This window comes from the organism of the source record quoted next, unplaced genomic scaffold (assembly GCF_019419815.1).
Source record: "Pyrus x bretschneideri cultivar Hongxiangsu unplaced genomic scaffold, Pyrus_bretschneideri_v1 Contig8, whole genome shotgun sequence".
NCBI classification, from domain to species: domain Eukaryota; kingdom Viridiplantae; phylum Streptophyta; class Magnoliopsida; order Rosales; family Rosaceae; genus Pyrus; species Pyrus x bretschneideri.
In genome coordinates this window covers 9,695,918-9,710,821 of record NW_025999820.1, presented here as the reverse complement: position 1 = coordinate 9,710,821, position 14,904 = coordinate 9,695,918, and the positions used below count along the sequence as shown (strand labels likewise).

General features: G+C 37.0%; 3 protein-coding genes across 3 annotated transcripts; 2 read left to right on the top strand and 1 right to left on the bottom strand.

Moving 5' to 3' along the window:
- The first annotated feature begins 1,807 nt into the window (after nt 1-1,807).
- LOC103959140 (diacylglycerol O-acyltransferase 2D-like) lies at nt 1,808-5,180 on the top strand. The gene is made up of 9 exons (XM_009371491.3): nt 1,808-2,235; nt 2,335-2,409; nt 2,678-2,763; nt 2,992-3,098; nt 3,206-3,361; nt 3,499-3,585; nt 3,887-3,984; nt 4,316-4,403; nt 4,868-5,180. The coding sequence occupies exons 1-9, from the start codon at nt 2,057-2,059 to the stop codon at nt 4,967-4,969; spliced, it is 978 nt and encodes a 325-aa protein (XP_009369766.2). The 5' UTR covers nt 1,808-2,056; the 3' UTR covers nt 4,970-5,180.
- A 448-nt stretch (nt 5,181-5,628) lies between these two features.
- On the top strand, nt 5,629-10,689 carry LOC103959143 (AT-rich interactive domain-containing protein 6). Its single transcript, XM_009371494.3, has 13 exons — nt 5,629-5,790; nt 6,090-6,941; nt 7,028-7,067; nt 7,235-7,287; nt 7,705-7,750; nt 8,156-8,239; nt 8,559-8,666; nt 8,772-8,823; nt 8,911-8,986; nt 9,116-9,182; nt 9,285-9,335; nt 9,860-9,952; nt 10,250-10,689. The coding sequence occupies exons 2-13, from the start codon at nt 6,094-6,096 to the stop codon at nt 10,352-10,354; spliced, it is 1,623 nt and encodes a 540-aa protein (XP_009369769.3). The 5' UTR covers nt 5,629-5,790; nt 6,090-6,093; the 3' UTR covers nt 10,355-10,689.
- Nucleotides 10,578-13,690, bottom strand: LOC103959142 (serine/threonine-protein phosphatase 7-like). Its single transcript, XM_009371493.3, has 4 exons — nt 12,515-13,690; nt 11,505-11,651; nt 10,957-11,064; nt 10,578-10,851 (listed from the first exon to the last, which is right to left on the bottom strand). The coding sequence occupies exons 1-4, from the start codon at nt 13,553-13,555 to the stop codon at nt 10,771-10,773; spliced, it is 1,377 nt and encodes a 458-aa protein (XP_009369768.2). The 5' UTR covers nt 13,556-13,690; the 3' UTR covers nt 10,578-10,770.
- Between the last annotated feature and the right edge of the window lie 1,214 nt (nt 13,691-14,904).

The following is a 14,904-nucleotide window of genomic DNA, read 5'->3' as shown; positions in this document are numbered from 1 at the left end:
AAGAGGAAATTTAGTCGTTGGTCACGTGCAAGTTCGTCATGTTTACTAAAAAGGCTAAATTGAACAAAATATATTTGTGGTGTGGTACAATCAAGGTTATAAAAAAAAGTTAGGTCTTAGTCGAGCGACGGGTTGGAGGATCTATGCAGATTACGCGAATTTAATTCAGCTCACCTCTTTCATTTTAGTATAGATAATATTATTTGTTTAAAAAAAAAATGTGCCTACTTACATTCTAAAAAATATACTTGTATTGAGAATTTGAAAAAATTAAAACTTAAGTCATTATGGCATTGCATTATTACAAACTAATGCAATAAAAATAAGAAAAGCTCAATGATTCAATGTCAATATACATGTAAATGGATCGTGCAGAGAGACATGGAGAAGAGAAACACAAAACAGCAAGAGACATAATATGGGTTTTTTTTGGTAGGTTCCCAGAAAACATTTTAACTTAATTAAAAATAAATAAAAACGATGGAACTCTAAACCTTGCATCGCCTAGCCATTGCCTAGCCCGCCAGCCCCTACGCGATTTTCATACACATTTTGGCGTAAATCACATCGGTCCTCCACCATCTAACGCCTAAACGCCGCCTAGGCCCATTTTTAAAACAATTGGGTAAAATGTCAATGTTAGTAATGTAGTTAAAAAAAACTCTCAATAATAACTGTAACTAAAGCTTGTTATCTATCTGTCTAAAATCGAATGTTACATTTAGATTCTCTCTAATTCAAACCGCTATGTGTATGACCCGCACATGATCAAAATAATGGAATTTGAACAAAAAATTTGAGTTTGGATAGATTAGTAATGAATTAAACCCAATGATATTGCTAACGGTTTTCCTACTATATTGATAACATTGACATATCACTCACGCCACTTCAAAATTTAACGTAGTTTTAACTACCCGTTTGGTCTATTTCACCATGTAGTATGTGATCCGATTTGTTTATTTTTCTCAAAACGAAAGGTTGACCCTGCAAAAAACTCACTGAAATTAAATTATTTAGCATTTTCTAACTATGCTCAAATAAATTGATAAACATAAGCTTTTGATAAAGAACGTAGATGCTTGACACGATAATCAAACAGATAAGCGATTATAATACAACATGATCTTGATTCAGGATTTCAAAAAATGCAGTTTTGATTATTAATTTGCATCATGAGCCCAATGAAGTTCACATCAAATTAACTTATTAACTAATTAGTACTCTGACAATAATTTTATTTCACATAGATGATGGTAGAGCAACTTATATAGAACGAGTTCATCACCAAATAACGATATCATCTAATATCGTTTGGAAGTGCTTTTAAAATTATTGAAAACACTTTTGATGAAAATATTTTTAAAACCAATCTTTAGTAAACTCTAAGTATGTGTGTAAAAATACTTAAAGTACTTCCTGCAATAAATATCTTTGGATGTGCTTTAAAAATGACTGAAAGAGTTTTTAAAGAAAATGTTTTCCAGTTCCAAAAGCACTTGAAGTGCTTTCTGTAAGAAGCATCAGTTATGTGCTTCTTCTATGAAGCATTTTAAGTGTTTTTCTAGAATTTACTTGCATTTAACTAATGATTGGTTCAAAAAACATTTTAATCAAAGACATTTTGAATCATTTTAAAAGTACATCCAAATAAACTAGTGTTTCTTTTAAAAAACGCTTAAAAAGTGCTTTTGGAATCGTTGTCATAGGGTCGGTTTAGTTACCAATTTGTGGCGTTCAAAAAAAAAAAAAAAAAAAATGAGGTTACCAAATTTGTAACATGGGCGGAGTCGTTTACGTCTTCTCTCACTTTCTTGGTCTTTTATATGGTCTTTTATATACATCACCGATAGAAAGTGATGTAATGATGCGTATAACCCAGAAACAGAGAGAGAAGGCAGCTGCGACGGTGAAACCAATGCTACTCAACACTGACCACGTCGTCTCGATCCCACGCAAGTTTCAATCTTTCTTTACACATTAATTTATTGGGTCGGATCAAATTGCTCCGAAGGACAACAAGAAGAAAAGTTGCGAAGAAATTGCAGAAGCAGACATGGTGGAGATGCAGGAGGAAGAATATCAGAAAATGGCGGTTTTCAAAGGCAGGGAAAAATTCGGGTCCAATGTTTTGCACATGTTTATGGCTCTGGGTATTTGGCTGGGTACAATCCATTTCAACGTGGGTCTGATTCTCTTCACGATATTCTTCCTTCCATTTTCCAAGGCCCTTCTGTAAGTGTTCATCTTTCTCGAACCCTTATTTTTTTTCTTTCTAATTTTTTTGGTCATTTAATTTATTGATTTATTTTCTGAAAATTTTGAAATTTTCAGTGTATTTGGGTTGCTTGTGTTGTTTATGATCATCCCAGTTGATGAAAAGAGCAAAATAGGAAGATCACTTTCCAGGTAAAAGTTTACCCTTTTTAGTGTTTTTGCTAGGGAATAGCAATGCTACTTTTTGAGAGATTTATCCGTGCAGAACGTCATGTGCGCAATTTTTTGACTTCAAATTTGATCCTATTTGGTGACGTTGATTTTATTTGAATGGTGAATCATCGTTTAGAGCTTATAACTTTTGTTTATAGTATCGGATTAGTTAAAGACAGGACGTCCTGCACAAAACTGAACTGACAAGTTTACAAGTAATTTACTTTGGTTTGAATTGGATTTTCAGGTACATATGTAAGCATGCCTGTGCTTATTTTCCTGTGACGCTGTACGCAGAAGATATCAATGCCCTTGATCCTAATCGCGCTTATGGTATCTCCTCTTTCCATCGCGGATATATGGAAGTAGAACTGGTTACAAAATTTTAATTAGAAATAGAACTGAAGTACATAAACCACGGGTTTCGTGTACTTCCAGTTCTATTTTTGAGTAAAAGTTTGTGGCTGGTCTTGTGTATGTTTCCCAATGTATTTTAATACTATTAGAAGCCTTGATGAATTAATAATTTGAGTTGCATTTGACTCTCTGTGGTTGATGCAGTCTTTGGTTATGAACCACATTCGGTTTTGCCAATTGGTGTTGTTGCACTTGCTGACCTTACTGGGTTCTTGCCTCTCCCCAAAATTAAGGCCCTTGCAAGTAGCGCGGTAAGAATTCTTTGCTTCGTTGGCACTATCCTTTCTTCTTTTCATATTGTGTCTCGACCTTTTCTCTACAATTTCTTAGCTATACTTTGTGTGGGAATTATGTTTAGGTGTTCTACACACCATTATTGAGACATATATGGACATGGTTGGGTCTTGCACCGGCCACAAAGAGTAATTTTATCTCCCACCTATCTGCTGGTTATAGTTGCATCATTGTGCCTGGTGGAGTTCAGGAGACATTTTACATGGAGCACGGCACTGAGGTTTACATCTGCAAAATCTTTCTTGTGCTCTTGCTGTACTTTTTCATTAAGTCATCTGTTGCTATATGCACTAGCTGGTGTCCGTTTTCTCAATTGTAATTCCGTTTCTAATTGCTAATCCGTTGCTTGCTTTGAAGATAGCATTTCTCAAGTTGAGAAGAGGATTTGTTCGCATAGCCATGGAGCTGGGCCATCCCCTGGTTCCAGTTTTCTGCTTTGGTCAGGTATCACCATTTTCTATCTAGTTTTTCTCCACCTGTTTATTCATCTGCAAAGTTAGCCAGTTGCATAGTATCTGTTTTGCGTCTGTTTGCTGGCTTTTCTGGTCCAACCTCTATTGTTTTCAATAGTTTTCTAGCAATTTCTGCGTGGTTTCACGCATTCATATTTTGAGATTATAAAAGGGGCATTATGTTATTACATCTTTAGTTGTTGATTGTACTTTTCTTTGTCTCTCATGCATATGCTTCATCTAACAATGAATGATATTTCCATTTCTTTTCTTACGATTCGTCCATGTTGCAGTCAAATGTTTACAAGTGGTGGAAGCCAAGTGGAGAATTAATTTTGAAGTTTGCTAGAGCTATCAAGTTCACCCCAATTTTCTTCTGGGGAGTATTTGGGTATGCATTCTGAGCCGTCGTCTTCTTCTTAATAGTACTCTTCATGTGTAGAACATTTTATCTTTGCAATTAGCTTATGAAAGTACATCTGGAGAAACCGAAAGGAAAAACTATTCCGGAGAAAAAATTTCCCATTAGATTGAGAAGAAATTATAATACTGTTGAAGCATTCATTTCTTTTCACTAACCAAACAAGGAACTTTTATAATTGAATTTTCGCGTTCAACCTACTCATTTGTTATGTATATTTGTATATTTTTATGATTGAAATTTAGCAGCACTACGGTTTTTGGTAACTGTGAATGGTTCATATCATGCTTCTCCATTGCAGAACTCCAGTACCCTACCGTCTTCCAATGCATGTGGTGGTCGGAAAACCAATTGAACTCAAGAAAACATCACAACCCACGATGGAAGAGGTATGGATATGTGTTAGTCCCCTGTGAACATCAATCAATCATGGAGAACCGGTGCTTGAACTGTATTCAAATTACCGTATTGCACTCTTTCTGTTGCTCTAGTCTTCGTCTTCTATGTGCATCATGCTTGAACGAATGCTTTAATCTTGCCCCCAAAAAAAAAAAGACCGTAATGCCTGTTCCGTGCCACATCCATCTCCATCTTCTACAGAGCAGTTTTACTTGAGGACTTTCTCTCATACATAGAGCTATTATTGTTTTCAAAACCTACAGATATAGATTTAGTTTCATAGCGAATACATGTAAGTGAAGTTTTATTCGTAAAAAACAATGCCTTATCTGGGTTATCCCACTAAGTGGACTCGGCTGGATGCTGCAGCTCGACGGAGTTCTATATTTTCACAACTTTGTTGCTTAATATCGATGCTGCTGAATTTCTGAGTTCATACTTTTTTCTTTTCCAGGTGAACGAAGTGCACGGTCAGTTCGTTGCAGCACTAGAGGATCTTTTCGAAAGGCACAAGGCTCGGGTTGGTCACGCCGATCTTCGATTGAAAATTCTTTGATCAGATCTTACGTACTTTAGTTATGTCCACCTTCATGCAGCTCCCTCTTCTTTTTTTTTCTGGGAAAGTTGGTGTTAACCTGTTGTATTAACGATAAGGTTAGTTGTCAAAACCTTCATCTGGAGCAACAGAAAGTGACATAATCATGTTTGTAAATTAACATCTCTCTAATTCTTTCATACTTTCTCAATAAAATTAGTGATTAGACACAGATAATGAAGACACTTTATTTCATTTTTCAATCAAATTGTTTCTGGCACACTCTTTCCTACTTGATCGCTTATGGAATTTTTTTTTAAGTGGTACTGAGATACATCAAATGGTATAACAGTTCACGTGTTATAGTATAAGGGATGACAATGTTGATCATTATTTTTTAACAGATATAATATCTTGACGCGCTTATTATATTAGAAAGACAGAATACGGAGTGGGTCATTTCTGAATTTAACAATTTAGTGCCCTAATCAATGATCATAATATGAGAGAGAAAACTAACGATATCATCATGTGTAAAAAGAGAGAAAATATTATTTCAGTAAAAAGGAGAGAATATAATTTGTGGAAAGAAAAATTAATTAATTGCAAAAATGTAGGACATGGGGGAAAGTCAAACGGCGTCGTTACGTCACCAGATTCATCCAGGTGAGGAAATTAAACGCGTCGAATTTCTGGGCCGATTAATAAAAAATAAATAGAAAGAAATCGGCTGAATATTTAATAGAAAAAAAATAAAAGAATTAGGGTTCTTCGTTCTGGTGGTACCGTACGTCGGATTAGGGCACGAATTTGGACCTTCGTCTTCTACAATTCCAACCCAGGTACGCAGCTCCTACAATCCCCTGCTTTTTATTTCCCCAGTTTCTGAATTTATTCTAATTTACGGAAAAAAATAAACGATTTTTTGCGAAGCCGGCCTGAAATCTCAAATATTTTGATACAATCGTTTGCGTTAGAAGCGCAGATAATTAATTAATTGGTTGGATTCTACTTTTGACTGATATAATTGCCTGTTGCTCTTGTTTGTAGCCCTAAATATTTTAATTATTTTAATTATTTTTTAGTTTTTCTGCTTTATTTTTGGTTGGATGAGTGCAAAGTTTACTGCTTTTATACTTAGGAAAATGAGTGATACTGAAGAGAAGGATGATATTGGACAAGAATTGCCAGTTGATGCTTTAAATAATGGGAAACCGGAAAATGATCACAACAAGCAGAATAATTCTCCGAATTCTGGAGATTCTGGACCGGTTCAGGAGACCCCGAATCCTGCTGAAAATGGTGAAACTCTACCCGTTAAGACAGACGTTGAGATGACCATTGATGATAAAACTAGTGTAGAAGTAGAACCACAGTCCATTTCACACCAATCTGGTCAAAATTTGCCTTCTCCTTCAGTCACAATAAATTGCGAGGACGAACAATTAGTCAAGCCAGATACTGAAGCCTTACAGGATGAAGATGAACAATTAGTCAAGCCAGGTACTAAACCCGTAGCTGATACCAAGAGTGCTGAAGCCCATGATTTGCCTCAAAGTAATAATCATGGTCGTGATGATGACAACGCTGTTTCCACAAGTCTTCCAGAGACTGTTAAACCTACTGTTAAAGCTGAAGTTACTCAAGTGCCGGAGCAGGAATCTGGTGCTGCTGCTGAAGAAAGTGTAACTGTGGGTCATAAGGAACCTGTTACGCCTCATGCCAGATCTTCTGATGTAAAAGCTGATTCTGGGAGTGGGGAAGAATTGAAGAATAAGGTGGATGAAAAAGATATTACTACACCCAAAAATAATGGAACCCCAAACTCAAAGGGCTTGTTCCTTTTAGATGACAGCGACATGTATGAAGGTAATGATTCTGGGACAGAAGAGGAGCAATCAGCTTTCATGAAGGAAGTGGAAAATTTCTTTAAGGAGAGGAGCATGGATTTGAAACCTCCGAAGTTTTATGGAGAGGGTTTGAATTGCCTTAAGTAAGCCTTTACTTGTCATTTTACTGATTCTGTCTTGTTTACTAATTATATGAATGTTATTTATTTCGACATTTTATTGGTACAAGGCTTTGGAGAGGTGTGATCAGATTGGGTGGCTATGATAAGGTATGCAACGTGCATTTTTACCTTTTAGTCGTAAAGGTCCATATGTTAGTATATGTACTTATATATATATATATATATATATATATATATATATTATGAGTTTTCATTTCCAGAACCATATTCTTTTCTTGTTACAATCACATATATGATCTGCCTGCTTACCGTAGGTGACCTCAAATAAGTTGTGGCGGCAAGTGGGAGAAGCCTTTAGACCTCCAAAGTAAGGACAACATCTGTTCAACTCCATTATTATTTACATAGTGCAAGCTCCATAACTTGGAGATGTGGAAATTTTAGAAGTACTGATAGTTTTCCTTAATTCTGTAATAGATTATAGTGAAACTGGGGGACTTGTTTCGTTGGCAATACGTTGTTGGTCATTTAGTTCTCCTTTGTTATTTTTAAGGGTCAACTTTGTGATGTTTATATCTGTTTACCATGCATGCTGTTGTGCAAAAGATAAAAAATTGAAGTAAAGTTACTGTGTTTCTAGGTGTGAAATTTCTGTAGTTCGTATTTAACCCTTTTGGTCTTGGAAAGTGGAAAAGGGGTGGGGGGAGGAAGTGGGTTAAAAACGTCCAGTATAGTTTACTATGTGTTAAAAGATACGTTAGTTTCTTTTCTATTTCTGCTGCAGGACATGCACTACAGTTTCATGGACATTTCGAGGTTTTTATGAGAAGGTATGTGTGCACACACTTGGCATGCAAGCTGCACCTTTCTTATAGATTCTCCATAGGTTATTAGTTGCTATGTGTTTGTAATTTCCCACCTGATCAAATTTGATACTGGATCAAGAAACATGGGATCGGGCAACCATAATCGTAGTCTCAATTGCCTGCTATGATTGAGAAAATCTGGGTCTGTCCATCTTCTTGGTGGTTGACCATGTGGATGTGTGCTTGAGTGGCCTGTGTTGAAAATTAATTGTAAAAGCTTCTATTCGAGTCACGTGTGGTTGCCTCAGTATATAAGTCCATTATGTCAAATCCCCTTTTAACAGTGATTTGTTAAATATCTTCCTTGGAGTATTCCAGATCATAATGTTTATATGTTATTCATTATTGGTTGTTCTTGTGTGACTTCAGGCACTCCTAGATTATGAAAGGCATAAATTTGGTACTGAACCGCCAATCTCTTCCCAGCCAGAGCCTATGAATGTTGATAACCAGGTAAGTTGTGATCTTATGGCCTGGGATCTTTTGGTAATGTTTTGTGTATTATTGTATTAGATGATTTTGCGGCGTTTATTTTTATCCCTCTTAGGTGGCATGGTGTTTATGCCACTTTGTTCATCTCATGATAAACTGTTTCATTGAATGAAAATGGTATCCATGTACTGCCGGGAACGCATATATTCATTATTATTCACATGAAATTTTTTAACACAATGAACTATTGCATGTCAACCTTGAGAATTGGTGTAATTAGTTGCTCAACAAGGAGTTTCTTCAATGAGCCGAACACTTAATGCATGATTGTGGTAATTAGGCTGCAGGATCAGGTCGAGCAAGAAGGGATGCTGCGGCACGTGCCATGCAGGGTTGGCACTCACAACGTATCACTGGGAATGGTGAAGTCAGTGACCCTATCATAAAGGTCTGGAAAGTATAAAGATTTTTGCTCTCACTTTCTTCTGTGTTTTACACTCTCCATGTGGAAGTTGGTTCTGATATAGCATTAACATCTCTTCTGTTTCTTTAGGATAAAAATGCAAATTCTTTGCAAAAGCGTGAAAAACAGCTTAAAAGCATCGGTATGGCCTCTCAATGGAATTGGCATCCTTTGTAATTATATAGTTGGTATATAATTTCTCACCTCAGATTTTGTATGTTGACATCAGGTTCACTTAAAAGAAAGAAGCCACCTTATGTGGAGCATGTGGTAAAAGCTGCACGTACTAAAGCATCTAAGTTGCAGTTGAGACAATGTTCAATTTTTATTTCATTTGTCTACATAATATATGAGGAAATTATTCAGTAACAGAGTACACTGTCGACATTTTACTGTAGTGTTAGCTTGGCTTTGTTTTGTGTTTGTTTGTGCAGTTTGGATGTAGAAGTGGTTGATCTTGGACCTCCAGCGGATTGGGTGAAGATCAATGTGCAGAGAACTGTAAGTTTATCCTCTACATTTTTGAAGTTTGAACACAAGGAAATTTGCATATGTGAATTTTTAAGCACCAATCCAGTATATTGAGATATGTCTTGTTTGCAGAAAGATTGTTTTGAGGTCTATGCTTTAGTTCCAGGGCTTCTACGGGAGGAGGTAAGTATACATATTCCTGAATCTGCGGTTCTCCTTCCTTTTGCTTTGCTACTGTACAATTCTTTACATTCTTGTAGAGATAATTTGTATATTCTTTTAGAAGACTCTGTATGCTAGTGCTTGTTTTGTTATGTTCTTATTAAGGATGGAATGGCAGATAATCATAAGCCACGTTATAAGAACAGGAAGTAGCATGATCGGACAAATTCACTGGCAATTTGTGCTGCAATCAACTAACTGTTTTGAGCTGGGGGAAAAAGGAACAAAAAACTGTTTAAAAGCGAACCAACTTCATTGATTGCCCTGATTTACTAAATGTGAGACTGGAGGAACCCAGCAAGTAGCCTCCTAATAACTTCTCGAGGCTGTTTCTTTGAGAGCTTTTGTTAAATTATGCCTTGGTAGAGTACATGTTTGCATAGAAAGGCCTGCTTGATATTTGTTTGACTTATTAAACATTAGGTTTCTGTTTCGGACTTCGGCAATTATATTACTTATCTTGTTCTTTCGGAAATCAATCTTAGGTGCGTGTTCAATCCGATCCAGCTGGGCGATTGGTTATAACTGGAGAACCTGAGCATCCTGATAATCCATGGGGTGTCACAGCTTTCAAAAAGGTGCGTTTCTTTTTCTTTCCTCTTTTGGGGTTATGAAATGTGAGAGAGAAACTAAGATTAGGGAGTGAACAGTTTCAAGAAAAATGAAGAAACTTTAGGGTTGCTTGAGAACTATATAAGAAACGAATCTTCCTTGGAAAATCGACTACAAGATCTAAAACCATGATGCCTTCGTAAGCTACTCGCTTCCAAAGGAACCGTGGCTGCTGTGTTCGTGTTAAACAGACCACGGTCATAAAGATCGGACTTCGTATTTTCTCTTTGGCTTTATTGACCTGTTATTGGCTTTGTGAACAGGCTGTCACCTTACCATCAAGAATTGATCCACACCAGACATCAGCCGTGGTCACCCTGCACGGTCAGTTGTTTGTTCGTGTTCCATTTGAGCAGTCGGATCAGTAGCATTTCGCGGTGGCCATCCTTGACCATCAGGCTCTTCTGTAGAAATTAGACAGACTCTACCAACCGCCATCCGGCCAAGTTAGTTAGTTTAGTTGGTTATAATCCACATGGTCCGCGGAACATCCGTACCTTAATGTTCGACTCATTTAGTACGGGATATAACCTAACCGTTGTACTTATTTACCAACATGTTCGGTTTAATCGTTGATGTTACATGGTAACATGCCTAGGAATCCTCAATTCATTCATTTTCTTGAAGATGTACATGTTCTGAAGACACTATTGTACATTTTGAAAGGGCAATTAGCAAGTCAAAAGAAAATGCATTCTGTGAATTTGAGTAACATCATGAACGGGTTCTAAAATTGGCGAAAATTGGCTAGATTATAACCAACTGAATAGGTGACCGAGGACCCTCACAGGCTAGTTGCCATTGTTGCCAAGTCCAGCTCTTCATCGGAATCAATCACTTCTTCAAAATCGTAAAACGGATTTGCCTGCAATGGAAGCTCCAAGTAACAACGGAAATATTTTAAACATGAACATTTGACTCCAACGCGAAACTAGAAACTTATGAATCATAGACCAGTAATAAGAATTACCTTTGGTCTTGGAGTGATTGCTTCAAAGCTATGAAATACAGGATCATCAAAGTTAGGGGGTTCCAGAACAATGTAAGCCCCTTTATTTCGGTACCTCTCTTCTGTTCCCTGCCTCACAGGAAATACGAAAACATTAGCCTATTATGGTGTGAGTTCGGTTCTAATGTCCTGCGAGAACGAGAGCACAATATAATAAACTCGAAGGCTCAATCAAGAGTTAAGAAAGGATCACAACACAACTCGAAGGAGATGGAATGGTTAAACGTATAATCAATAGCCATACATTAACACGCAGAAACACGTTTCACGTGCTGCATGACATACACAAAAGCACCACTCTGAATGAGATGCTTAACAGCACCCAATCTACTTTAAAAGGAGAAGGATCGTAGAAGGAAACATGTAAAACCTCATCAAAAGTTAGAGCAATTTGGCAAAGGAAAACTGTATACTGCCAACATCCCATAAATGAACAGTTATGCAAGGAATTCACTAAAACTGTGTTAATGAACTCAAAAATTACCAATCTAAAAGGATCATGCACAAACCTGGAATTGTGGGTAGTCTGGAGCACTAAATAGAGTAATGAGCTTCCCGGACTCCACAACGTGATCTATGGTGTACCCGTTATCCATTCCACCAAGACCTGGCCTCTTTTCCCGTGCATCCGGGCCTTCATGCGATCTGATTATCAACTGTAGTTTTAACAATATAGAATAACCGAAATCTTAGTATTGCATCTCTATTATGATTGTTAGATACAACGCAAGTAAATGTTACAATAGGAGTGGAAAGAACTCATCACGGCCTCTGTGCAGTTCAGAAACATTAGAGCTGCAGTCATTTTTAAACAGGATTAAAAACTACGTATTTCTTTCCTTAATTGGTAAAATTTAAAGAAATACATAGTCAAACCCCACCAATCATCTACCTATTGAGCCAAGGCCAAGGTGGTCAAAAATTATCAAAGCGACAACAAATCCATAAGCACCTCCATGCTCATATGCAAGCCTTCATAGTTAAGCCTTAACTGTCATTGTGTACTAGAACATACAAAAATGTCCGGTGGTACTAACCTATTTGTCATCAACATTACGTAAGGGTTTCGAATTATTATTTTGACTAACCACCTTGGCATGGCTACTATGGCTACTAAATGCTAAGTTAACGTGTTTTCGACCCTCAAAGTTCAATTGAATGACTTGCCAAACTTGTAAATCCACATTTGGCATGGCTACTAAATGCTACCCAACCATCACCGCACTTGGAACACAACAGTACCAAAATTAATCAAAAGTTCTGTACCGAAAAGTAAATGTGGTTTGTCTCTAGATTACAATTGAAGCATGCGATGCTTTGCAGTTGCATTACGTTATCAATTGAATGCATCACTTAACGACGAACGAACAAGAAGCAATTCACCATGAAGCAGACAAGAAAAAGCATACTCTTAGAGATCAAAGTATCAACATTATATCCTAAAACATGCCTTTTTTTCCACAAAACTAACATTCACTTGCCTAAAACTAGGAATATAGATTCCAAATCTTGCTATTACCTTGAGTTGAAACTTCTTGAGAAAATCCTCAGTGCAGTCAGGGCCCCAAAGCAGACCAATGCCTCTCTCTTTATTCAGAGAAAGGCCGGGCTTCATGGAGGGATCTGACCACAGCACATCACCAGGAATCAAGTTCGAACCTTCCCACGGAGGATCAAGAACCGATCTTCGAGCCTTATTTAGTTCTTCAAAGGAGCCAAGAGACAATGTACTACTGGGTTCAGGATTGAAAGATATCCTCCTATTCTTCTTTCCTTTCGATCTCTTGGGGGTGGCCGGCGTGCTGCGAAACAGCCCGCCATGAGCTGTATATACATATTTACCAACCATGGAGGTCAAGGGAAGACCTTCAAAGCACCCAAGACATTTTCGGTAAACATGCTTCCCTTTATCTCCGTACTTTGTCAGTACTTCCTTCTCGAATCCGTAAACTGAAGTGCAGTATTTCGATTCGTGATTTCCTCTCAAAAGATAGACACTTCTAGGCAAAAACACTTTCCAAGCTAATAAAATCAAGAAGCTTTCGAGCCCCCAAGCCCCTCTGTCAACGTAATCGCCATTGAAGACGAAGAATCGGTTTTCTGTTGGAAACCCAGCATCGTTTAGAAGGTAAAGGAGGTCGTGCAGCTGACCGTGAAGGTCTCCCACGATGACCACCGTGGATTCCGAGCCTAACTGATCGACGGCGACGCAATTGGGCTCTTTGTGGAGGATCTTGGAGGCGCAGAGGACCAAGCTATCAAAAACTTCCACCGGAAACACGTCTGGCAATTGGGTCGGGTCTAGATTTCTGGATGCCCAATCAAAAACGGACATAAGGTTCTGAACCCATTCGAGGCTGAGTTTTCCGTCCGCCGGCCAGCTAACTGGGGTTTCCGGATTAGGCCGCGGCGGTGATGGGTTGTGTTCGGATTCGGAGTTGGTGACAGCGGAAGAAGCCGAATCAAAGACCGACAGCGGTGAGGCTTCTGCAACTTCTTGAGATGCAGATGCAGATGGAGCAGCCGCTGCTGCAATCTCTGCATCTGAATTGCACGACATCTTTGATCAAACCCAAAAAATACGAACTAAAAGTGAATTTTTATGAATTTATATACATGAATTCATCTGGGAATTTTGCAGAATACAACAAATACAGAGTGTACTTCTAATTGTTGCTTCCAGTTTAAACACGTAGTGCAATGCAACAGTGGCGTATTAACCTATTCACATTTTTTTTTAACCAGCGATATTAAGGGATGAACTAGGTTTGCAATAATGTGATTCAAATTCTTTTTTATGAACATTAAACTTATAATCTCTCACTTAAAAATAAAAAAAATAACATTAAACTATAGTATTAAGTGATATTTAATTTGTCAAAAAAGAATTAAATGCCGTGTCAGCATAGAAAAGCACCCCCCACTAGTTGGGGAAATATTTCAGCGGACTGGAACACACAGTCCGGTACATTAGTGTTGTAATAGAAGTGTTTAAATATTTTTTAACTACTCAATCATTTGCATATCTCACCTAGTTTACCAGACCATATTTTTAAGATAGTAAAAATCTCTCCGCTAATCGAAGCAAAAATGAAACTTCCAAACTTTGTTGAGTTGGTTATTGGTATTGTACATCCAGTTGCACCATGTGTCTGTGTGTTCTTAATTTTACGTTTCAAGTCAATAATACAAGGTTTTTTAGATAAAATAATCTTGAAGATTGACATAACTACTTATTTTGGTCTTTAAGATTTAAAATTGATAAAAGTGATCCCTGATATTATTCATCGTCAATCATTTTGGTCATTCTGTAAAAAAAATCTTCATTATGTTGAGGGTGTTTTTGTCAAATTAGCCCCTCCACTTGAACTTTCTTCTATTTAACTGAGATTTTTACGAAATGACCAAAATGTTTGACAGTGCATATCTCAGAGACCACTTCTATCGATTTTAAATCTCAGATATCATTTTGGCTAAAAAAACCATCATATAATGTTACGTATGTTTACATTTTTATATGATATTGTACTACTAGTTTAAAATGACATTGTGTTATCTCGAATTGACGTGCAAATTTCACACAAGATTTAAGGTATAACAGTGTTTTGTGTGAGTATTTTCTTATAGTCAAAATAATATAAGAAAAAATAATGAAAATGAATTGAAAACTTTGAGTTTTAACTAAAAGAACAAAAATGTGTTGTAAGTGAATTATGAGTGATTTTTCAGAATAAAAATATCTTTAAAGTTAAAAGTGAATAGTACTAAAAATGTTTCGCACAACAGACAACATAATTACGCAAAACAATTTATCCAAAGCCCATGCTCGAAAATAAAAAAGCATCAGTTTTCTTGTCCATGAATTTTTAAATTGTTTGCACATGACTTAAAAGTTTTAAATTTTACATC